This window comes from Lepisma saccharinum, chromosome 2, assembly GCF_977018435.1.
Source record: "Lepisma saccharinum chromosome 2, izLepSacc3.1, whole genome shotgun sequence".
NCBI classification, from domain to species: domain Eukaryota; kingdom Metazoa; phylum Arthropoda; class Insecta; order Zygentoma; family Lepismatidae; genus Lepisma; species Lepisma saccharinum.
In genome coordinates, this window is record NC_139230.1 from 109,846,273 (window position 1) to 109,871,204 (window position 24,932).

Genomic DNA, 24,932 nt, shown 5'->3' on the forward strand with positions numbered 1-24,932 from the left:
GGTCCCCTTCAGTCTAAGCAAGCATCCACCACGCATGCAAACAAGACTGAGGCAATATGATGCACGCCATTGAAGGAGCTTTCAGACTGAAGTCATAGATGACAAGCAACACAGTCTCCTTCAGTATAAAGCAAAACATTCACTGTGCATGCAAGAATAACAGACCGAAGCAGCACGATGCACACCATTGAGAAAACAGTTTAGTCCGAGCAACATGCAAGTGACACGTTTAGCTCGTTGTCGCACTTCAGTTCAAAAGGTTGAATGGATTGATGAAGGTCTGCTTCCAAGTGACACGTGTCACGTGTTGCTTTGGTCTGAAAGTTCACTGAGAAAACTGTACAGGCTAAGTGACAAGCAACACCTGCAGCTTAATGATGCTTCGGTTCGAAAAGGTTGCATTTACTTCTAAGGGTTGGTTTCCAAGAGCCACGTGTCGCTTCTGTCTCAAAGCTGTTAAACAGGATGTATACACAAATTCACGTAATACTTATACTTCTGCATATGTGTTGTGAACAGTAAAGATTTTTAATTGTCCGGAAACATCGAATATTTTGATATTAACATTTGTTTCATATTTCATAACACCAACAATTAAATTGAGATACAAACATGCAAAAGCTTGGTTTAAGTCCATTTCATGGTCAGATGTGATCATCAACTACACATTTAGTTTTAACCCTAGCTTACCTGTGCCATAAGAGAGACTTACATAATGGGGGCGGCTCACAGGCCCACACTTTTTTTATCATTAAAATTCAAGAAACAGTTTTTTATTGAATCATTGCTTCCTTTTCTGATTATATATGTGCAGTTATTTATTAATTATAATAATTACAAAAATTACTATCATTAACAAGTAATAATAGCCAATTATTGCATGAATGTCTCACATATATTTTATTATTCACTAAAACTCACAAAATCCATTATAATTGTTTATTAATGCTTTTTTGTATGTAGAGGTGCAGTTGCTTATTAAATATAATAATTACAATAATTACCAACCAATTGTTGGTACCAATTGTACTGCTACTTGCATGAGTGTCTCGAATGACGCCTTGTAATATAACCACCAAGTGCATTTTGCCTCCTAATTACATTACATTTATGTTTTTATGAACAAAAGTAATACAGAAATATTGGGAACACCCTAGGAAACAATGTAATTTATTTTCAAACAGTTGAAAAATCTAAAAATATAGAGGTGGTGGGCCTGCAAGCAACCCCCCCCCCCCCCTTTTGGTAAGCTAGGGTTTAAATTGTATCTGAACCACTATGCAATATGTGTCCAGTGAGATTGGCCAATATCTGTCTCTTGGCTGCTACATCATCTAAATTATTTTAGCTAGTTGTAAAATATGTCACTAGAAACCTGTAAACTCGTAACAGTAACTTCAAGTGAAATAGGTTAGGTGTAATTGGTAAAAAGCAAAAAACGCCATAATTTCCTTAAATTGCAAATTTGAAAAACTTGTATGTCGTATTTTCCATCACAGTTTATTCTTTACATATGCATATGTATATACACATGCCAGATGCAATGGAGGAAACTAACTTTCTTCATCCACTCTTGGAACAACACTGAATTGATTTTATACAAATACAAATAATGTAAGAAAATCTAGCATAAAATGTCAGAACAAGCCCAAACTTCTCATCTGCGAGAAATGGGTTAATTTTCCATAATCTAATCTTTACACTGTTCTCCATGGCCACTGTACTTTGGGCTTTGACTGCGGGACAGCATGGGTTTGAGTCTACCTGGGTTCAGTCTCTGAGTTCTCGGCCTGTGTATAGGACCATTGGCAACCCACCATCATGAGGAAATTAGGGAGCTACAAGTGAGTAGCATAATCTGGTCTTGGAAATCTCCTATAATGGCTGAGCGTTCGATGTGCTAACCCCACAACACCCCATTACTGATTGAAGAACTCCACACCTCTAGGTAGGATTGAGAGAGGGAGACTAGCAGTCGGGAGATAGGCCAAGACCTTTTCAGGGCTGTCGAGCCACGTATTATTATTATTAATCTTTACACTGATGGATCATACATATCAGTATTTAGTTTCCTAAGTTCTGTCACTGTAACAAAAGATAACCTTTAGCAATCAGTTTTCAATTTCCCATGTGTTTACTTAAAAATAAAGCCTGATTTTCTTATGCTATTACTTAATTATCCTCTCATCTGTAAGTAATTATTAAAATATCTATATATTCTCAAGAATCTAATATTTTCACTGGTATTTTACTCTCTAACTGCTGTCACTGTGGCAAAAGTTACCCCTTTCCAATACATTTTCAAGGACAAAGGCTGGAAGCAAGCAGGGTGAAAGTTTATTTGGGAACTAACATCCGGGACATTGGCTGCTTCTATAATAATGTCAACGCTTATCCAGTCCTTTAAAAACCATTTGTTTCCAAGAGTAAAATTGGCTTCTCTAGGGCAATGCTTATAGTTATGATTCTTGACCTGATGGCTTCACATTTTCTGTTTTAGCAGCTACCACTACTTCAGTTCCCTCCTTTGCTCTATTCCCTATTGAAACCCCAGAGTATCTAAGTATATAGTTCTTATCCATTATCTTTTCTCTGCTTTCTTTCTTTTTCACTTCATGCAGTCCTTTAGTGGAACCACAAGCAAAAAGACCTGCACAGACCCGCAACTCCTGTGCACCGTACTCCCGTGAGGAGGGGAGGGGGAGAGTGGACCATGCTTCCTTATGGCCCGAGCTGAACAGAAGAAGGGAAAGCTGTGCGGGGACTTTTCATCCAAGGTTTTTTTCCTTGTGGTTGCACTATAGTATGTAGATATTGTATTTCCCCATCTCCCAATAATTACACCTCCTTCTCACTAATTGATCGCATATTCGAAGTTCCTGTCCTCAGTTCCTTGCCCCTGCACATTTGTCGTCTTAGATTCTGTCCTGCACTTACAAGGCATGTTGAATTTCTATGAATCAGTTGATGATGCTTCGCCCAGCGATCAGTGGCGGATTAAGCTTCCTCGCCGCCCCTAGGCACAAACTTAATGTGTGCCCTTCTCAAAAGAAAAGTAGTAACTTATTTGCACTGACCCAGTACGTAAGTTCCGTCTGAATATGTGATTGAAAATGGTTCCCCAAGGTCCCAACAGATTTCTGCCTTCTTAAGAGTGCCAACTCGCAGTTTTTGTGTTCTTCAGAATTTTCGTGTGATGCTAGAATATTTGAAATGTTTTTCCAGTCTGAAATGCCGTGAGTTGTGATGCTTGTCTTGTCCTTCAACAACCTGCATGATGCACAATAAACGGCACCAGTGCTGCACGAATATACCAAATAATTCCGCAAAAATTGATTATCCATTTACAAGTTTACGAAAAAAACACTATTATTTAAAAATCTTGTGTTACCTGCTATGAGTCTTTGTGATTTAGAAAAATCGTTTTCAGCATTCTGATTAATTCCACGTCTTAGACGTGTAGACTCATTCAGACACCACTTGGCAGGATCGTCACTAACGAAATTTGCACTCTCACTGTCACAATCAGGAACTCCTATGAACTGAGGGGACACTACCTCAGGTGCACTTTCTTCCTCCACTAAACCCACAATATTTTCGACATTTTGCGTTTCACAGAGTTCACTCGATGTAGCCGCTTCCACTTCAATTTTTGGACTGCTTTCGGAAATCACTTGTTCCTTTCGCCTAAAAAACGTGTCCACTGTACCAAGCTTTTTCTGTAAGGTTGCTTCTCTTTCACGCTTTTCGTTTGCAAGTTTACGATAAGCCGCCCCACTTAACTTTGTTCGCTTCATGCTGCCTGCTGCATAAAAAAAACCCACCAAATCGCAAATGCACTAGCAACAAACTGAATGCACCAGCCAGAGAATCCAGTAAGACAAAAACTAGTTGCCGTCCATGCGAAAGCTGCACTAACTCACTCACTTATCAGTAGTGTTTATGTGTTTATTATTTTTTTTTTAAGACTGGCATTGTTACAGATGCGAGTTTCAAACAATCAGTCTTCTTTCCTGCCTGGCCATTAACAAACGCTTAGTGGAAGATCGAGGGGTATGTATTTACAAAAACAAATCAACAAAGGCTGGGCTTGCATTGTCATTGTAAGCGATAAAAGCCACAGCACGGGTTAAAAACAAATTGATTGGCGCCTGAAGGAGGCAGAGCAACGAAACATTTTTTGATAACACATAAATCCGATACATCAAGGTTTCTTTCGTATGAAGCGAAAGTGTTGCAAACTGTTGATTTGAAACATTGGTTTCATAGGTCTAAATTGTCACTGTGTACGTAAGACACTTTTTATTATTCTTGATTACCAACTAGTGGGCCTAGTTGGTAATCCGCCTCTGCCAGCGATAAGGTGTCTGGTGGGGAAACCTCACAGCCTCTGGATTTTTCTGTTGCAGTTGTCTCCCTTAGCCTTCAGAGATCCTTCTTCTCCACAAGGCAGTGGTTCTCCCTTCATTACTCCCAAGACCAGGTTGCCTCTTCCGCCATCTGTACCATATCGAAGGACGTCTTCTCTGTTGCATTTGCCATTGAGGACTTCACAGTAACCCTGGCAAGGGGCCCTTACATGGTACGATCAGCTGGAGCCAGGTGAACCATGGTTCTTTAATGAGGTGCTACTCCTCCTTTCTCATCTGGGCTTGGGACCGGTAATGGTGGAATTATAGATAGATAGATAAAATAAGGAAATCTAAAAGTATCATTACACAGTACAATTTGGTTGCTTGAAAAAAATTAAGAATGCAAATCATGGACATTTTTATAGGTGAGTATTGAAACATTACCTCACTGCCAATGAGTATAGTGTGTGTATATATATAATTCCTTTCTTTTTCAGAGTATATATGATTCTTTGGAGTTTCGTCAACTGGGAAGAGATGAGAGAAGAAAGGTGAAAGAGGTATGTATGCATTGAAACAAGGTTTAAATTTAAAAGTTATTCTATCAAAATTTTATGACACTAAAGTCACAGTGAAACACACAACTGTTTCCTTTACTTCCATCACTGTTTTGTGTGTTTAATGATTAAAATGTCATTATGGAATACCTAACGCAGGATTTTATGTTCAGTTATTTTCTTTTGTTTTAGATATAATGTAATGGTGCCGTGAAATAGAAGTCATTTCATCCTGCTTTTCCTACTTGTACCACTTAATAGTAGAAAAGTAGGGAATGGCATGTTATTTGAGAAAAGGTTCTACTATTTCTACTTCTGATTTAACTTTTATATGGTATTTTGAGCTGTAATTTTTGTGTGAAATTTGTTTCTAATCCCCCAGAAAGTAACCTAATACTTGACTTCATTTTGACAATCCTGCTTCCACCCTTCAGGATACATGGCTCTGTGTTTACAGTGTAAAAGAAAAAGAGTTGGAAAGTAAACAAGAACTGTGAAAAAAAAAAATACTTTGTAGGCCTAATTTCTAAGTGAAAGAAACCATTTCAACTGAACTTCTGGATGAAAGCAAGGAATTGAGAATAAAATCCTGTCAAACAAGAATCCACATATGTTGTCACAATTTCACTTCAACATATGCAGAGATGTGTTAAGTGCAGTGTTTCAGCTAGAATTTCTTCACAATAATCATGTTGAAGTGATGTCCAGTGGGAATAGTATGAAAAATTACAAAGCTTTTAACCGAGTAATGTAATGAGTGGTAAACCTTGATTATTGCTAATCCATGCATCATGTGTGTGTGAGTGCACATGCATAATTTAAGATTAAGATGTAGGTGTAATTCTGTCATAATGTCTAATGTATTTTATTAGAATTAATATATTTGAAAGCAAAATGTTTCCTTTATTAGCATATGGTGTTTTCAACTATTAAAACTATTGATAGTTTTATTGTATGTGGGTTGGAATTCTAATGGCGGTGACACATCTGCAGAATCACAGTGAAATCCAGGATTCCCACACATGTGGAAATCCTGGAAATTTAAGGTAATTTTTTAAAAATAAAAAACTCCAGGAAAAATCTAATTGATCAACAAGCCCATATGAAACACATCTGTGGGACTCCCAGACTGTTGTAGCATTTCTCTTAAAAACAATTCTTTGTCCTTTTTCCTAATTTGGATATCCCAAATGCAAGTTGGAATTGTAAATTGTAAATTGATTTAAATTATGTAACAATTTGGTTCCAGACAAAAAAGATTCAGCCTCTTTATCAGTTGTAAGCTGTAACTTTACATTATACGTACATGGTGTCTTTCAGCATTGGTCACAAAATTTCAGAGTGAAATCAATGTTTAGTTAAGTTCCTCAGAGATCTTTCTTATTTCTTTAAAGATTCTCTTGCACAGTGGACATTTTGCACAAGAATTACTGCTGAGACTTCTCAGGTGCTAATAACAACAAGAAACAAGAGCCAGAAATGTACCAAGAATGAAGATGGGCACAGAAGAGTTGAGGGTAGTGGAGAGATTCAAATATCTAGGAAGCATAATTGAGAGAAGTGGAAGAATAGATGAGGGCATAAACAGAAGAGGACAAATGTGTGGTGGACTCTATCAAAGCATTCGAAGGTTAATATGGAACAGGGATGTACTAGAAATGCAAGAAGGTAATATATAACACATACTCTGTGCCAATAATTATATATGGAGCAGAGACTTGGACAATGACATAGAGATACAAAATAAATATGCAGGCAATAGAGATGAAATTTTTAAGGAGTATATTGGAGAAGACTAGAAGGGATAGAATAAGGAATGAGGATTTCCGACAGACAGTGGAGGTGTTGAAGCTTCAGGACAGGATAGATCAGGCACAGATGAGATGTTTCGGACACATGAAGTGGATGGATGCACAAAGACTGCCAGTAAGAGCTTACAATGCAGAAGCAGTGGGAGTAAGGCCAAAGGGGAGACCAAGATGTTGGTTGAAAGAGCATATAGTGTAGAATATTAGGAGAAGAGGACAAGATTGGAACACCGTGGAAAGAGAGGAGTGGTGGAAGACCAGAAAAAATGGCGAGGCTTGACTTCTATGCTGACCCAGCCATTACAGCTTAAGATGATGATGATGACTTATTACCAAGGGGTCAATCCATACTGAATTGTCCAGTGCTGCTTGATTAACCATTTCAAAAAATGTTCTTATTTTTGTTGTTGTAACCCCTGCACAAGGATAGTTCAGAACAGGCATTATTTTTCTAAAACTTGACTTCGTTTAAAAATGGTGACCATTTTTATATCGTGACTTGCAGCATTTTTGGCCTTCGGAGACAGTTGCAATAATTATGATAACTCAGCTAAAAGGAATGATAGAAAGCTGGTGTTAAAAACATTGTTTTCAATACATTTCAACCTACATTTTATATTCTGTACCTTTTTTCACCATCTTTAATGCAAATAGCTGAAATTTAAGGCCAAAACTGATTTTCGATTTTGAACAAAACTCAAAGTTTAGTGTTTTTTTTGCAGGGAAGTAATGCAATATCAGAGCTATATTTTTTTAGAGAAAACATATGCATCACAAGTTTCAGCAGAAAATAATTGAGTTCTGGTACTGGTTTCCCCTTTTAGTTAAGGCTCTTTTAAAATGCTCAATTTTCATTTTTTTTAAAGAATTGAGCCCCAACATCACAGTTGGGTTTTGTATAAATGTTAAGGTGGGATAGTTTGCCATTTCGGTGTACTTTCATATGTATTTTACAAATTGCACATCATGTTTTAACACTGTAACCTTCTATATCACTATTCCAGCTTGCTGAGAGGCTTCAGTTGAAATTGCGGAAATACATGGCTGTTTTAAACAAAAGCCGAGCGGCTATAGAGGAATTATTTTGGAGACAATTACAAAAACCACATGTGGCAGGTTTCTCCTGTTGTGATATTTCAGAAAATGAAGTTGTGTAAGTATAATTGTTTTGCCTATATTGCATGAAACAATATTATTTTACACTGTTGAAAAACATGCTGGTAATTTTTTCTACTCTTGCTTGATAACACCATTAAGCCTTGTTTCCATGATACCAAAAACTCAATTAAGCTTTGTTTCCATGATACCAAATACTCAATATGCTGACCAAGGCAGAATTTATTTTATTTTAGTTTATATTTTAAAATAAAATAAATTCTACCTTGGTCAGCATATTGAGTTTTTGGTATCTTGTTTGCTTATATTTTACAAGATCTATCAAATATTAACAGCAACTGTGCAATTTTGTGCAAAGCAAAGAGTGTGGGAGATCAGACAACTTTGGCATCACAGTGCCCCCTTCCTCCTGCGCAACATTGTAGTAGGTCAAATCCCACAATTTCAAGAAAGACTAACCAGGGGCATCAATGATAGCAAAGCATTGTCTTATGTAAAAAGCAATATGTGTATTATATTGACATTCCCAAAGAGGGAATGCAATGTCAAGCTATGCAGAATGCCCCTCGATGTCTGTAATGCCCCACAAGGTCTGGTTGCTTAGAAATGGTTGTCATCTACTGGATGTCATCTTCAAGACATAAACCTACCAATCTTTTGAAGGGTATGTAGTGGCATCCTCTGCACTATTCATTTCTATGATTAAATCTCTTACAAATATCTATTCTCTTCCCTATACCTCTGTTTCACAATTTCCTGTCATTTTGAGACACCCTTTAGAACAATTGGAAAGAAGTTGATGAAGAAGAAGGTTGTATTAGAAGAGCTAGAGTCAAGTAAAGATGATGATCAGGAAGATACGTCATGTCTTTACTATGGAGACTTGCACTCTACTTTGACGGAAGGTTGAGTGTCATGTGTTCTATGTTGTAAAAACTGGGCCCACAATTTGTTGTGCTGGTATAGACAGTGATGACGAGGAAGCGGTATGAACTTGTGAATTGTGTGCATCATAAAACTGACTTTTCTACCCCACTCAAAAAGCAAAGAGACAATTTGCATTGTTTGTTATATATTTTTAAAATATAATAACATGTATTTAATATTCGTAGAGTTTTTTAATATATTGTGGATATGAAAGGTTTGCACCAGAAATCTACTGTTTTTTTATAGCATTAAAATTAATAATGTAATTTGTAATAACATTGAAAGTTTTGTACCTAATTCTGCCCTGGGTTTCCCTATATCTTGGTAACAACGATTGCTCGAGTTACATATTTTAGCTCGTTTTGTTCAGTGCAAATGCTATGAGCATATGGTTGAAAAAAACAAATTTTCATTTATCAAGTATGAATATATTTTTTCTTTCTTTCTTTTTCTTTTTTTTCTTTACAAAATTTGAACTCCATCGGGCCCACATGTAGGCAATGCCAGAACATGAGGTTTCAAAATGTTACATGCATATTGCTTGATACTTTGTGTTCCATTCTTGTGGCAAGAATTGCACACTTGCTTATGATACTTTCAGAGGAAAAAGCCATGCTTGTTTTAGGCGGTAAATTCAAAATTTCGAAAGTTTTTTTTATTTCCGAGAAACTATGAATGCTAGAGTTAAAAATTATACCTTGTTTACTTCAGTACAGACTAGGCTGTAAGCCTATGGTTGAAAAAACCTGATTTTCATTTATCATGTAGAAGAAGAAATGTAAAAAAAAAATATATATTTTTTTTTAACAAAATGTGAACTCCGTTGGGCCCCACATAGGCAATGCCTGGACATGAGGGTTCAAAATGATACCTGCATATTGCCTGTTGTGTGTTCCATTCTTGTGGCAAGAATTGTGCACTTGCTGCTGACACTTTCAGAGAAAGAAAGAAATTCTAATGCAAAAGCTGTACTTTTGTTTCAGGGAGGGATATAGAATCAAATTAAAATTTACTAATAGGATACCTTGTAAAGTTCTTAAAACACACTACAATAAAAAAGTCAGAACTTTTAATATTGCATTATAATTATTAAATATTTTTTGCTGAAACATTAAAACAGGTAATAAGAAATCTATCTTTCTCCAGTTTTTGTTAAGGTGAAGTAATGGCAATTTTGTAGTAACTTTTTGATAACAGATTGCAACACCATTTGTCATGGCGACCGAGTGCCATGTTGCCAGATCTATGTGTGAATCAAGGGTAGGTACTATTTGTCTAGAAAGTCTATGCTTGGTTGATGGTGGCATTGCAAGCAAAATTTCAAATATTAAACATCTTAAGGTCAAACATGTGACTGAACACTCCATTCCCACCTCAAGTTTTTTGAAACTAAGATATTCTCTTTCCGGGAGTTGGATCCCAATAATGTTTTGCAGAAATATTTACATGGGTACCAGGAGGTAAAAATTATAGCGGTATGAAAAAAATAACATCTGAAGAAAATGAGCGAGAAAGATACACGTCGCCAGTGATGAAACATTCAAAATAATTTACATTATAAGTAATTACTCATGTGCCAGTAGGAGCTGTAGGTGAGTGGTCAGTATTATAGCGTCACGTTCTGAAGGATGCATGTTCGAGCCCAGTCAGAGAAGGTTTTTTTTGTTTGTTTTTGTAGTTGACAATGAGGCTCCAACATGTGTGTGCTCGAATCCGCATTTGTACAGTGTAACTTTTTTTTAATCTTGTGTAACTATGCACATTTTCGAATACATGGAATGTGGGAAGTGCATACGACATGCATTTTCAATCCATGATTTGACCCGCTAATTTATGAAAATGTTTTCCATTTTTCCTTCTTCAGAAAACCATTTTACGCTTGGTTACCAAACATGGAGCTGTAAGACCATACCTATTTTCAGTATGACTGTAAATTAAATGCCTCTACATTTTAAACTAAAGATGATTTTGAGTTTGTTTACATAAGTTTGTATTGTCACCTATTAATATGTTTAATTTAATCTGTATCTAAAAATATATTATTCCGGAATCCTGGAATAAGAATGAAAAATACCTTTACTCAAAGTACGCACACTACAAATGTATATTGGGACGATACTCATTGGCCGAAAAATGATGTGCTAAAGGTGGTCGTAAGGACATTCATTTCACTATTCTTATACATAGCCACAGATTTTAAAGCAAAATTACAATGTTAAGATCTGGACTAATTCGGTTGACTCATATAACCTAATATGTTCTTAGCTACATTTTTTGTTTTAAAATTCAAAATCTATACTGTGTAAATTCTATTCATTACTCAATCAATATTATTTTCAGTAACAGCTTGAAGTTTGACGTGGTTGTTAAGAATTTTCACATTAATGTTTCCGTATTTCTTGATTACTAATATGTGATACGCAAAGCAAAAACTAAGTGGAATCAATTCCATACACAACAATATGCTCGTATCAATTCTCTATGTCTTTTTTGCATTTATGTCTCATCCACATGCCTTTCCACATTTTGTAAGAGGTTTAATATCAAGTAATTTCTCAAAACCATTACATTTTTAATAAAAATGGCAGCCGTGAAGAAATGTGTAATTAATTCCACCCTAAGCATACACTTGGACCTGCACTGTAAAAAATATTCTACCTTTGATGAGAAGCAAACCCTGGACATTTAGCATGTTGGCAACTTATCATACCGACTTGACTACAAACTCATATTTCCACAGCAATTTATTTGCACACTTTGACTTTGTAGAGAGAATATTATTAAAAAGGGAGGGGGCGTGATGACGTTCTTTCAATTTTTAAGGAATGTTTGTGTGTGGTTAGGGACTGATAAGTGTAGTGATGCAAAGTCGATACCTTTTTCTCTCACTAGGCATGAACACCATGCATAAATTACACAATTTTCAAGGTATAAATCAACATATATCATTTATCATTTTAATAGAAACTGAAAGAATGTACGAGTAAATGGCACACTGCAAGATACATCACTTTATGAAAGGACAGCTTGCCATGAGGTTGCTAACAGTTACCACATTAATGTTTGAGTCTGTGTAAAGATTTAGAGGCATGATTTAATAGCATAGCTATGACCTAATATAAGTCAATAACATAGTGATATGAAGTTAATTCAAAACACTAGATTCAAATTATATGCTTAGTGTTTATTTTATTTACATCTCATTTCATAGCTTCAACTTTATTAAAGTAATTTGATATTTGGTAGCTTCAAAATTATTTGCAATTTGTGTTAGAAATTAAATTCATTTGTCATCAAATTTGCAATTAACATTTCACAGACTTACACTAGTTTGCATTTTATTGTTTCAAAAGAAAAGTGTTGTAGTGGAGAGTTGAACTGGAGATCCTTTGTGTTGTGGGCAAGTATTATAGTCACTGGACCACACCATCTTCCTTCACCAAGTGCTTACATGTCCCTATCCAATCAAGCACTCGCATTGATCAAGAAAACACTGAGTGAAATCACTGCAACAGTGTTTGCTAAACTCTACACCACATAGTGTATTGCAACGAAACGCCACTTCAAAAATCATTAACATAACCACAACTTTCTGAAGGTATGAAATGTTTTCATTTTTTCACATAGTATTTCAGATACTTGAATTCGTTGTTTCACAACAAAATAAGGATTCCAGGTTGTAGTGAATAAAACAATCTTTTATATCAAAAAGTTTCTTCCTGTTCCAATTCGATCTTGTTCTTGGCAATCCGTCACAACCCATTTTTTTATTATTTTGGAAGTACGTGTGTTCCCTTGGATATCTCCCTGTAATAGAAATAAAATAACACCCCCCCAAAAAAAATACATATGCGCAAATATATATATATTTAGTTGTTCTATCACGGGTGGTTCGCGTGCTGTTAGGAAGAAAACCAAGGATCAGACAAATCAAAATGGGCAAAGGTCAAACTACTAAATCCCAGTTTTTTAAGGTACTAAATAGTGCGTCGCTCCAATTCCTTCTCTAATATACCGCCAGCTGGTCCGGAGTTTTGTAACGGGCTCGTCTAGTCCCACTCCCGACGAACTAACGTGTATATGACTGAAAACATACAACTGCTTTTTTGGCCCTTCCAAAAAAAAGAAAAAAAAAAAGAAATACCTGCTACCCAAGAAATTATACAGGGGAAGGGTGAACTTATCCTAAACGGCACCCAGCGCCCTGCTTCATTACCTGAACAGTAAGATTGGGTATTTTCTCAATATACTTTTTATTTCTTTAACAAGTGCAGTTTTTTTGATTTCTTACAACAACAATTGTAACAACGTGTTCTCTATAAATAAGTCCCTTCAAACAAGAATCTGTTAACAATTACCCCCCTTAACAGTTTTCACAAAAATTTGCTACGACGATCAACGTCGACCATTCTTTTTATTTACATTCTTTTTTTGATTCCCACTATCTCTTACAAACACTTATCCTTACAAAAACTATGTCCATATTCATTCCTTCTCTTAACTACTCTCATATTTTGCAGGAATTAGCCCCGGCGATAGGAAATTATTTGCAACTGAAGTCACGATGTATTCTAGACTTTTAAGTAAAAAGGGGGGAAAAGGGAGGTGAAAGATTCAAGATTTATCAATTAAAGTAACACAGTAAACTAAACCCTTTTGGTAAAATACTTAACTCCATGTCCGCAAGGTTCCACGTTCTTGTCGACGTCCCAGGTGTACGGGAAGATAAAGGCTGAGTCACGCCCACATTGACTCAGGCGGCTATCACGTCGTGGAGCACCGTTGCTGGAGTTAATGTTATCGTGGTCGGCTGGGAGAGAACACTGGCTCGCCCAACAAGGAAAACGTCTGCCCCGAGAAACTCGCTAGGTGGCAGTCTCGTCTATCCCATGCGAGTTTTTGGGAAACAAACGAAGTTTCTCTGTGAACTAACAATCCTAAGCATCGGGTCTAATTCCTCTTATACAGGGTGGGCCAAAGAATGTGGTGAAACGGGATAAACAAGTCCCGATTAACCACAACCTCCCCCACCCTCGAAAGAAAATAGAACCTCAGGCACCAAATAGCAAACCGAATACACATCACCAAGGAAGGCAAAAAAAGGCGTATAAACCCATATCCATATACCATGTACCCTCAAAAAAACTTTTTTTGTTCGATTTTTCAATTTTTTTCCAATTTTTTTGTTAGATCCCGATTAGCCCAATTAAAAAATAATATAAAACAAGATACAATAAATAATGGAATAAATATCCAATAAATATAAAAATAGGCATAAGTGGAACCATTATTATAAGGTAGGTGATACCAAAAATACCAAGACAGAAATATAGCTAAATGAGCACAAATATATGCTAATAAATACGATGAATGAAAATGAGTTAAGGCCTTGTGAACACATAATGAGGCTGAAAACTAACACTTCGACGAAAACATGATGATAATATCAAAGATTAAATGCATAATATATACTCTCTGATTAAAATAATCATCCTGGAGCAATGACAAAAGGAAAAACTCCAAGGGAGAACAACAAATTGTGGCAAAATACCTAGGTTCACATATATATCAAAAGGTAGCACGATCCACCTGAAAAGGAAAAAAAGTGTCGAGTGCACCGTAAAGTTTCTGCATGAATGACATCCCAGAACTATCCAGTGGTGACCACCAAACACTCCTACAGGGTCGGCATTCAAGTCCCAAAAATTCAACACCATGATGAATCCATCGAAGGATGAAGAAATTATCAGTCGATCTGCCTTTCCATCATCTTCGCGCATCCCGCAGCAAAGGTAAATAAATATGGAAGTCCAACGTCATCTTGCGAACAAAACAACGTAGAGCAATGCTCAGAAGAAGAACATGAAGGGTGCTGGAAATCTAGTCAAGCTTCGACCAAACCATGTCGAAGGGAACAAGACAATAATACACTTTCCAAAACACCATACTGAAGATCGCAACGACGAAGATTCTTCATACAAGAACCAGGGCTTGGCCGAGTGGTTAGCACATTGCGCTGTGATGCCAAGGGTCCCGGGTTCGAATCCCGGTCGGGCTTGGTTGTTTGTGAATGTCCATTAATCAATTTCATCATTTTCATCACTCATCCCCATCTTCGCAAATTAGCCAAGAGGCACAAAACGCGAAGTAAAATAAACTAAATCAAATCAAATCAAAATCAAAAGAATCAAGGCAAAAATTTTGTATAAGTAGCACTGCCCAAAAACACAGGATGAGGTGGATCACCACCACGATCGAAGCACTAAATATTCACTTGTGTGACTCCAATGAGAGTACGAGCCAAAATTCACACAAAAAACACAGGCGTTCCTCAAGACATACCTGAATTCCCAAAAAATGCATCTGTTTGGTGCAATCCATGAACACCAATGTACAGTTGCAGTCGGAGATCCAAAAATCCAGTCCAGATCCAAACATGCAATATCCATGCAGTATACCAGGAACCAGGGGCATACAGATGTACTGAAGCAAAAACCATAGCGACGAAAAGCAGGTGGAAATAGAAGGCGCAAGTAGCATGCAGAATCTAGTGGCACTGGTCACTGACAACCGGGTTGGTAAGCCACATCAACAACAATCAAAATTCTCCAGGAAATGTACATGCAAAAAATAAAATAACCAAAATTACTAAGTATAAAGAGAAGAAAGAAGAAAGATATAGAACAGATTGAGAAAAAACATATACACTCTGGAAAATAATATTGAACAGATAAAGATGACAAGATTCTACAGAGCAAGACATACAAGTTAACAAAACTGCTATTATCGTCGAACAATTTGGGGGGGATTCATTAGGCATACCAACTCTACAAGTAGCCTGTACATGTCCCCATTTCGAACAGCGACGGCACTGAACATTACGCCTGGACATACCATTTACATTATAATTACCACCTCAAAAATTGGTGCCTGAAACCATTTGATTATTTGAAGTCGTTGCCATTAACCTATGTGTATTTGTATTCATAGTCCTTTCATCCAATGGCGGAGCACTATAAAATTTTCGCTCCATGGGAGAAATGTCCCGTGCCAATTTGAGCAATTCAGCTAAATTCTTTGGCTTGGTTTGAAACAAATGAAAACCCCATGTATTCGGGTGCAAATTTTGAAAAATTTCATCAATCAAAAGTGTTTCTTCCCAAACCAAATTCAAGGCATTGGCACAATCAATGACCGAAGAAACATAAGCAGATAATGATTTTGTAGCTTGTACTCTGCAAACATGAGAATTAATAAGTAAAGCTACAGTATTTGATGGAACCAGGGTTGACCATATGTGACATTTTAGAGCAAACCAAGAGGCGGAGGCGGCAAGTGCCTCATGCCAAAGCGTCTTCAAAAGTCCCGTAGTTTTCCTAATAACATTGCGGAGAACAAGTTGGTCAGGATATATATTGAAACTAAAAAGTAATTGCAAACGTAAAACAAAGTCAAACAAAAAATCAACATTTTCCCCATCACATGAAAGCAAGTCATCAATTTCTGCATCAAGGTTACGTAAGGTTACTTTATCTGATGAAGAAGAAGGTTGAGAAACAGATTGCTCCATTATGCCGTCCGTTGTAGGTTCTCCCCTGCCTTTGGGGCTAACAAACAAGACCTTAGGCACCTTCACATAATCCACCTGCTTGGGTGTAGTGGACGGGTCCAATTGGACATTCCCTCGAAGCTGTGACATAATGAAAAAAATCACAGAAGGTCAAACTTGAAGTAAATACATTAAGTTAATACATTAAGTTAACAGCAAAACACGAATAAATTCGATTCCCCAAAAAATTTCACTGCAAACCTATTTAACAGAACTAAACGCAGTTGGTCAAAGGCGGAAATCCAACACTGGAGCGAAAGCACCTCGGGAAACATGGCCGTGCCTGCTACCATATAGTTTGCGACGTCTCGTTCCAATTCGATCTTGTTCTTGGCAATCCGTCACAACCCATTTTTTTATTATTTTGGAAGTACGTGTGTTCCCTTGGATATCTCCCTGTAATAGAAATAAAATAACACCCCCCCCAAAAAAAATACATATGCGCAAATATATATATATATTTAGTTGTTCTATCACGGGTGGTTCGTGTGCTGTTAGGAAGAAAACCAAGGATCAGACAAATCAAAATGGGCAAAGGTCAAACTACTAAATCCCAGTTTTTTAAGGTACTAAATAGTGTGTCGCTCCAATTCCTTCTCGCATATACCGCCAGCTGGTCCGGAATTTTGTAACGGGCTCGTCTAGTCCCACTCCCGACGAACTAACGTGTATATGACTGAAAACATACAACTGCTTTTTTGGCCCTTCAAAAAAAAAAAAAAAAAAAAATACCTGCTACCCAAGAAATTATACAGGGAAAGGGTGAACTTATCCTAAACGGCACCCAGCGCCCTGCTTCATTACCTGAACAGTAAGATTGGGTATTTTCTCAATATACTTTTTATTTCTTTAACACATGCAGTTTTTTTTATTTCTCCACCTGACCTGAACAAGGCCAACGAGTAACGTCCCCACCTTAACCCATCTCTTCCCACCCTCCCAATCCACTCCACCCACTCACAGTTTCCACTACTGCCACTACAGAATAAATAATTTACTAATCTACCTTGTCTCCTTTCTTTCTATGTTTTCTCAGAAAACAACTTATAGTTCTGTGAGGATGACAAATGTTTCAGTTGCCAAAATTGTGGAGATTGATGGTTGGTTGGTTGATTTAGTGTTTTGAGTCCACTTTATGCACAGTAAGGCTAATCAGGACTTGACCTACAGTTTAAAGTGGAATCCGAACCACTATATGCCTTCACTGGGTATCGAACCCGGGACCCGTGGAGATTGAAAGGAATTCAAATTATTTAAGATACTTAATTTTGTTTGTGCAGTGTGCTATCAGAAATGATCACCAGAAGAATATGTTTTTTGAAGTTTTTAATCACTCCTGTTCATTTCTTTCTTTACAGGTATAGTGAACACTTTGGTGCCAAAATATCTACAGACTTTACATGTGACATGTCTCCTATCAGACGATATTCTTTTAGTCCAGGACAAAATCTTACTGAAGGTAACAATTAAATTGAATCTGTATACTGTAACATGTATTAACATGCAAGGAGAGTCAAAAAGTCACCTTCATTTTGAATTCAAAATCCAAATTCATGCAGTAAAAGATTGTACTATTATATGTTATGCTCTCATACTTGAATCATCAGTACTCATGTGAAGTATGACAGTAGCAAACACCATTCAAGATGGCCATCACGTTGGAAGCATTGACCAGAGAAGAACAGCTTTAGTTATCCAATTTTTGGATAGTGATGGTGGGAAAACAGGACAAATTCATCAGAGGAAGAAGAACCACTCAATGGTATAAGTGATGCAGAGAAGTGTGGTGTAAATTTCACCCATGCATCTGGTTCTGGCCAGCCTGACTTTGCTACTACTCTTGATGCTATCATCACTGCAGTACAATGAGTAATACAGTAAATCAAGCTTCTAGCAGTCAATGAGTTTGCTGGGCAATTGAGTGTGATACATATCTCAGCATGTTAAATCATTCACAATGTGCTGCAGTCAGTTAGAATTGATCTCTAGTTTATCGAGGGGGCCTTTATAAACTAAAAAGGTTCAACATTTTAACAGTATTAAATGAAGGTAAATTATGTGCATGTTAGGGGTACTAATTAAGTTAATATAGCATACAGAAAATTTAGAAATATCACACAAATACAGGTTTTTTTTTTCAATATCTGATATCCCTTACTGCACACCCCATACGGCCTCCCCGATGGCACAGTGGTTGCGTCGTTGCCTTGTAATGGAGAGGTCCCGGGCTCGATACCCAGTGGAGGCACTAGGCACAGTGATTCGGATCCCACTTTAAACTATAGGTCCAGTCTCGATTAGCCTTACTGTGCATAAAGTGGATTTAAAACACCAAATCAATAACAATGCACACCCCATACCACTTTGTTGATACAGTGGTATGGGGTGTGATATAATACAAGAAAAATGCACAATCATATTGACTGCATATATCTACCAACAAAAGTTGTAGTCGACAATTCTTCATATCATTGAACCTGTGGAGCAGTCCTGACATATATATGTTCAATGCTCGTTTCCTATCGAATGTCAGAGAAAACAGATTTGCCAGGTGCTTACTACACATTGACATTCTCTGAGAACTACTGATAACAGGTTAACACAGGAAAAGTTGATTCACACTGCACTGTACTTCATGCAAAAGTTCTTATGCCAGCAAGTAGAGCATAAGTGTTTTCATAGTCCATTCTAACTTTGTATAATTCTTCCAAGGTATCTGGGGAATCACTTTCTTCAGAGATGCATTGGCAACAAATAGTTTCTTTTTTGTCAAAATGGTGATTCCAAAGGCTGATAAATTTTCAATATTGCTAAATTGATGGGACTCAACTGATAATATAGCCTCCAATAAGTCATCGTTATTGGCAAAATGTGTACATATATGTCTGTTAACACAAGATCTAAACTAAACACTCATAGAATATTTGTGCATGAGGAAAATTTGCTTTTTCTTTCATGTCTTTTATAACAAAATCTTGTAATTGTGTATTTTGATTTCTCTTTCCTGTGTAGCATGCACGCTCAACAATCTTCTCCTGAATCTCAAATTCTTCTAGCAGTGCATTAGTTTCTTGCAGAATGCCTTCGTACACATCATCCTGACACATGTTTGTTGATGGTTCTATCATCTTTTTACTAGCATCAAAATGTACATTGTGCGCTTGAAGCATTTTATCAACTAGGCTTAATATTTCAACAATCTTTTTCACTAATATTAAGTAAAACTGAAACTGAGGTTTTATAATGACTACAAACAAACCAACACTTGCTTCAACTTCGTCCCCTTCAAAATTTCCATTTTGCGCCAACTTCAGCACATGAATTATGCCTCTGAAATTTCCAAATATGATCCTAGTTACATTCAAATGTCCTGATCAACATTGTGCTACAAGTAGTGAAAGATATCTTCCTTCGTATAATTTGGCAACTTTTTCCCTTTTTGGAAAACTCTGCAGCATAGAACTCTGTTCAAGAAAGTGTTTAGTAGGACAAATTTCATTCACACATTTGAAAGTAACCAGATGTAACAGATGGTTCAAGCTATGAACATATGCAATTAAAGGACCACCTCATAACTGAAGCTGAGAGAATCTTCTAATTAATTCCTGCTACTTAGGATTCTCTTCAGAAATAAGTTGAACAAATGTGATAGGTAACTGCTTTTCATGTTCTGTGGTGAATTTATGCTTCATCATATTATGAGCAATATAATATCTGCTGTCTACATATTCAGTCATCACTGCAACAAATTTTACAAAATTATTTTACTTAATGTCAGGGGGTCTGAAAGCATTGCAAGGGGGGGGGGGGGTACCGAACCACTGTGTAACGTGCCTCCATTGGGTACCGAACTCAGAACCCCTTGATTGCAAGGTGGCAACATTACCGCTATGCCATCAGGGAGACCCTGATTCAGTTACATGAACTTCTTCAGGGTAGCACTTCTTCTTGGCTTCCAGAACCTGGTTATATGAAGGTTAATGTTTTGCTGCAATTTTGATCAAGCTGTTAAATAATAAAGCAATCTTTCTGGGGGGGAATTATCGAATAACATTTTACATCTTTTTTTTTGGAAAGGGGCAAGAATGGGCGAAAACTATTTTTTGATTCTGAAACTAGAAAAACTATGCTAACATAAAATTGTTTAATCAGCTTGTTTCAGTCATTTTGTTACTCTATGAGAAGTATTGAAATGGGAAAAATCTGAGGCATTTAGCACTAACTTGAGTTCCAGCCTCCTTAATTATTTTTCGCTCTAATCTTTTCCCAGGTCTGCTCAGTCATCCAGTCTTTTTTCCTCCTATCCTTAAAGCCCAGAACCTTTTCACTTACTTCTGTGAATGCAGATCGGATTTTTGACCATCTTCTTTCAATGGTTTCATTTTCCTCATTTACATCGGTCAATACTTGGAATCAATTTCTCAGTTCAATGTTGAATGTTTCCTTTAGATTCTTATCCTTCAGCTTACTAGCATCATACCACTCCCTTGTCCATTCCATTCTCTTCTTCTGTGCTTGAATTTTCATTTTAAAGTTAGCCACTGCCAAATGATCATCAAGCAGGACAATGGCAAGGAAGGCAGAATTGCAAACAAAGTATACAGAGAAGGACCATGAAGTAAAGAGTATTGTTCGTAGTGATCAAAGAAATTGGGTAGACAATCTGTCCTAACAGGCAGAGGAGCAGCAAATAAGAGAAATCCTAAAGAACTGTACAACATCACAAAAGTTCTGTCAAGGAAACAGCAGAGAAATCAACCAATGAGAAGTAAAGATGGTACCCTCCTTATGAATATTGAGGACCAACTGACAGGTTGGAAGGAACACTTCTCTGCAACCCTTAATCACTCTGTGTATGCTCAAATAGACCAGGAGGAAGAGGAAAATGATAATGAAGGTGGTGATGACCCCAGTGTAAGAATTAGGACTGATGTTCCAACAGTAGGAGAAATTAATGCTCTGAAAGAGATACATAATGGTAAAGCAGCGGGTGTTGACAACATACCACCGGAAGTGATGAAAAGTGACATAAACACCACAGCAAATCTGTTGCAGCCCTTATTTGGAAGATATGGATAGAGGGAGAGATGCCTAAGAACTGGAGAAGTGGCCAGTTGGTGAAGCTACCGAAAAAGGGGGATATATCAAAGTGTGACAACTGAAGAGGTATAGCATTTCTCTCCATTCTGAGTAAGGTCTTCACGTGAGTTATCCTAAACAGAATTAAGGAACATATTAACTTGAGACATGGAAGAGAACAGGCTCTTGTATAGATCAAATTAACACCTAGCGGATAATTTTGGAGCAATGTATCGAATTGTCATCTCGTCTCTATACAGTTTTTGTTGACTTCGAGAAAGCATTTGAGTCAGTCAACAGAAAGGCAATGTGGAAGGAAGTAAAACGTAATGGAGTACCAACAAAAATTCTTGGTCTTATCTGAGAAACTTATCGTGATTATACATGTAGAGTTATACATCTGAGCCAATAGATGTGCAGGCTGGATTGAGGCAAGGTTGCATATTATCCACCCACAATGTTCCTGATTGTGATCGATGCAGTGATGCGAAATGTAATAAGAGGGATTGAATAACAGACTAGAAGACCTTGATTTTGCAGATGATTTGGGCTTCTTGTCTGAAGCACATGGTGATATGCAAACAAAAATAGCAGATTTGATCGAAAATGCCAAAAAAGTAGGACTTGTGATTAACTCCAAGAATACCAAGGCACTGAGGATTAACTCGGTGAAGAGATTATTAAAAATGTGAATAGCTTTACTTACCTGGGTAGTGTTGTGGCAAGAGACGGAGAGTCTGCACAGGATGCTTCTCAATGTATCTATCACCTTTGTGAGGCTCTATCCAGTATGGAAAAAACAAGAAAATATCTATGAAAACCAAACTTCGTATTTTTCGAAGTAATGTTAAGTCTGTGCTGTTATATGGGTCGGAGACATGGAAGATAACAAAAACGATCACCTCTAAACTACAGACCTTCATCAATCGCTGCCTGAGAAAAAAATTGAATATCTATTGGCCGGAAGTGATTCAAAACCAAGAACTTTGGAGAAAGACTGGAGAAACCGAGATGCCCATACAGATAAAGCGATGAAAATGGAATTGGATAGGGCATACGTTGAGGAAGGAAAATGAGGCTGTTGAGAGAGAGAGAGGCACTAGACTGGAACCTGCAGGGAAGAAGGAAAAGAGGGAGGCCTAGACAGACGTGGCGAAGATAGATTCGCACTGAGGCATTGGAGGAAGGAAAGAGTTGGAATGCAGTGAAGAGAATTGCTGTCAGTAGGACCAGGTGGAGATGCTTTGTTGATGCCCTATGTTCCACAGGGAACAACAGGAATTAAGTCAAAGTAAGTCAAGAGTTCCAGCACATTAACAATTGAACACTTGATTAAACCAGATTACAAAATTATCTCCTTAAAATTAAAGCTTAAAAGTAACAAAAACTAAGTTTCAAACCGCAATTAGCATCCAATGAATGTTTACAAATACATAAAACAAACTATGTGAAAAAGTCCTTACTATAAGAAACTAACAAAGATTACAACATCCCCACACTTCAAGAGTTGCTAGCGGACTGAAGGCGACACTTGTCCTGTAACAGCAGGTAGTTTTCAATAGAATAGACCTTTTATGCTCGAATTACAAGGGTACCAACTTATTTAATGACTTCCAAGTTTTGGGATTTTGAACAGGTTTTCCATTCACTTGGACCATTGTGGCGAACTCAGGTTGGCCGCATGCTAATCCAACATGATAACCAACACTCCAAAAGAGACAAAACTCTTTCTCAAGTAGTCAGCTGAAGCAAAAGTTTATTTTCAGATTGCTAATTCCCAAGATATGACATGTGTTGGCAATTGTGTCTTGCATTATCTGTACTTTCATTATTTGAGTTGCTTTGGTCCCTCCCTAGGTTAATCACGGCAATAATGAGGAATGTTGTTTAGATGATTGATGTACACACACACACAGAAATAAACACCCTGGCAAAAAAGCCAGAACTTGAGCCTGGAACCTTCAGTGTGAGGTGTGTTTCTTGTTCTTACTTTCTCTGTGTATTTTCATTAGATTCGTGGTATTTTGTGAATTGGATTGAACAGACAAAGTAAATAAATAAGACAGGTGGAAGGGAGTGGAGAGTCGTAGCTACAGAACCATTGAGAAGATATCCTTCACTTTGATAGAGAACCTTTGTATCCTCTTGTGATAGAGAACCTATTAGAAGAATGAAAGGACAGATTAAAAAATCAAATTTGATGTGTGTCCTTTCATCAAAATGCCTGGAACTCAATATTACAACACTCTTCTTCACTGATAGAAAAGAGAAAAATTTTTGCCCTTGGTCGGGATCAAACTTGAGTCTACCTGATGAAAGCTCTGTATGCTAACCAACCCTTTACCAATAACACTACATTTTCCTTTTTTCCAGTCAGTCTGTTTCCTTCCTCAACACCTGAAGAAGAAAATGCAACTTAATTTCTCTCATAATTGAAGGGCTCGGGTGTAAATCATGGTAAGTGACAAAATGCAGGTTTCGAGATATTGAAAGTTGATGTTTCAAAAAAATCTGATTTACAAATTAAAATAAATTTCTAAATTATTTACAGCAAATATGATTCACTTATATGTTTAGTATCATACAAACATGATATTTCATCCAAATTATTTTTTTCTGTGGTGCTACATGCAATTTGTTTCAGCGTTGTTCAAGGAATTATTGTAGTTACCATGCTTTACATGCAACGATATTATCAAAATGAGTGATCAGATACCGCTTTATTCAAGCTAACTAGTTCAATAATAATATTTTGACATTAGACTTTTTATAGCAACCATAACAATTTGTAACACAAAAATGAAAGCCTTTAATAATAATAATTTTATTCAATAAACAATAACCTGAGCTACTTGTAACAAGTTTTTGCTTTCCTATGTCTATGACTGAAATGAACACCATTAGAAAAGTAGATTTCATCATTTTATTACGTTAGTATTTTAAAAAAAATAAGTTCTGAATGCTTGTGATTAAAAATAACTTCCTTATGTCTATATGGAGATCAATATTCATAAAAAAATGTTTATATATGAGCGTTTTTTCAGCTTCACATATCTACTTCATACACACACAGAGGCTCTATTTATTACCTCAGCATGCCAAGCAGAATGCGATTCACAAGCCTCTCTTGATACAAAGCTGTGTTACGTAGACTATCCAAATTGCATACAATGGCAATATTAAGAGTTTTGTGATTCAATAAGAAATTTATACATAAGATAGGGATGGCCTTTTTTTTTTTTTCAAAAAATTGAAAATCTAAATATCATTTCTTTGAAAATGAAAGGTACGAAAAAAATTTCGAAACACAAAAAAGCGAAAAACGATTTTTTCGAAAACAATTTTTTTTTCTTCGAAAAAACGAAAAACTAATTTTCTTTCGAAAAACTAATTTTTTTTAAAAAAAACGATTATTTTTTCGAAAAATGAAATTTTCTTTTGAAAAACGATTTTTTTTTCGAAAAACAAAAAACGAAAAACTATT

At 36.7% G+C, this 24,932-nt stretch overlaps 1 protein-coding gene across 2 annotated transcripts in view; it reads left to right on the top strand.

Annotated features, from left to right (window-relative positions):
* LOC145984110 (VWFA and cache domain-containing protein 1) overlaps positions 1-24,932 on the top strand; it is a 211,140-nt gene that overhangs the window by 23,180 nt on the left and 163,028 nt on the right. For both annotated transcript variants that reach the window (XM_083117535.1, XM_083117536.1), the window contains exons 2-4: positions 4,850-4,912; positions 7,722-7,870; positions 17,728-17,828. In XM_083117535.1, coding sequence (XP_082973661.1) covers positions 4,850-4,912; positions 7,722-7,870; positions 17,728-17,828 — 313 coding nt within the window. The remainder of the gene's footprint in view (positions 1-4,849; positions 4,913-7,721; positions 7,871-17,727; positions 17,829-24,932) is intronic.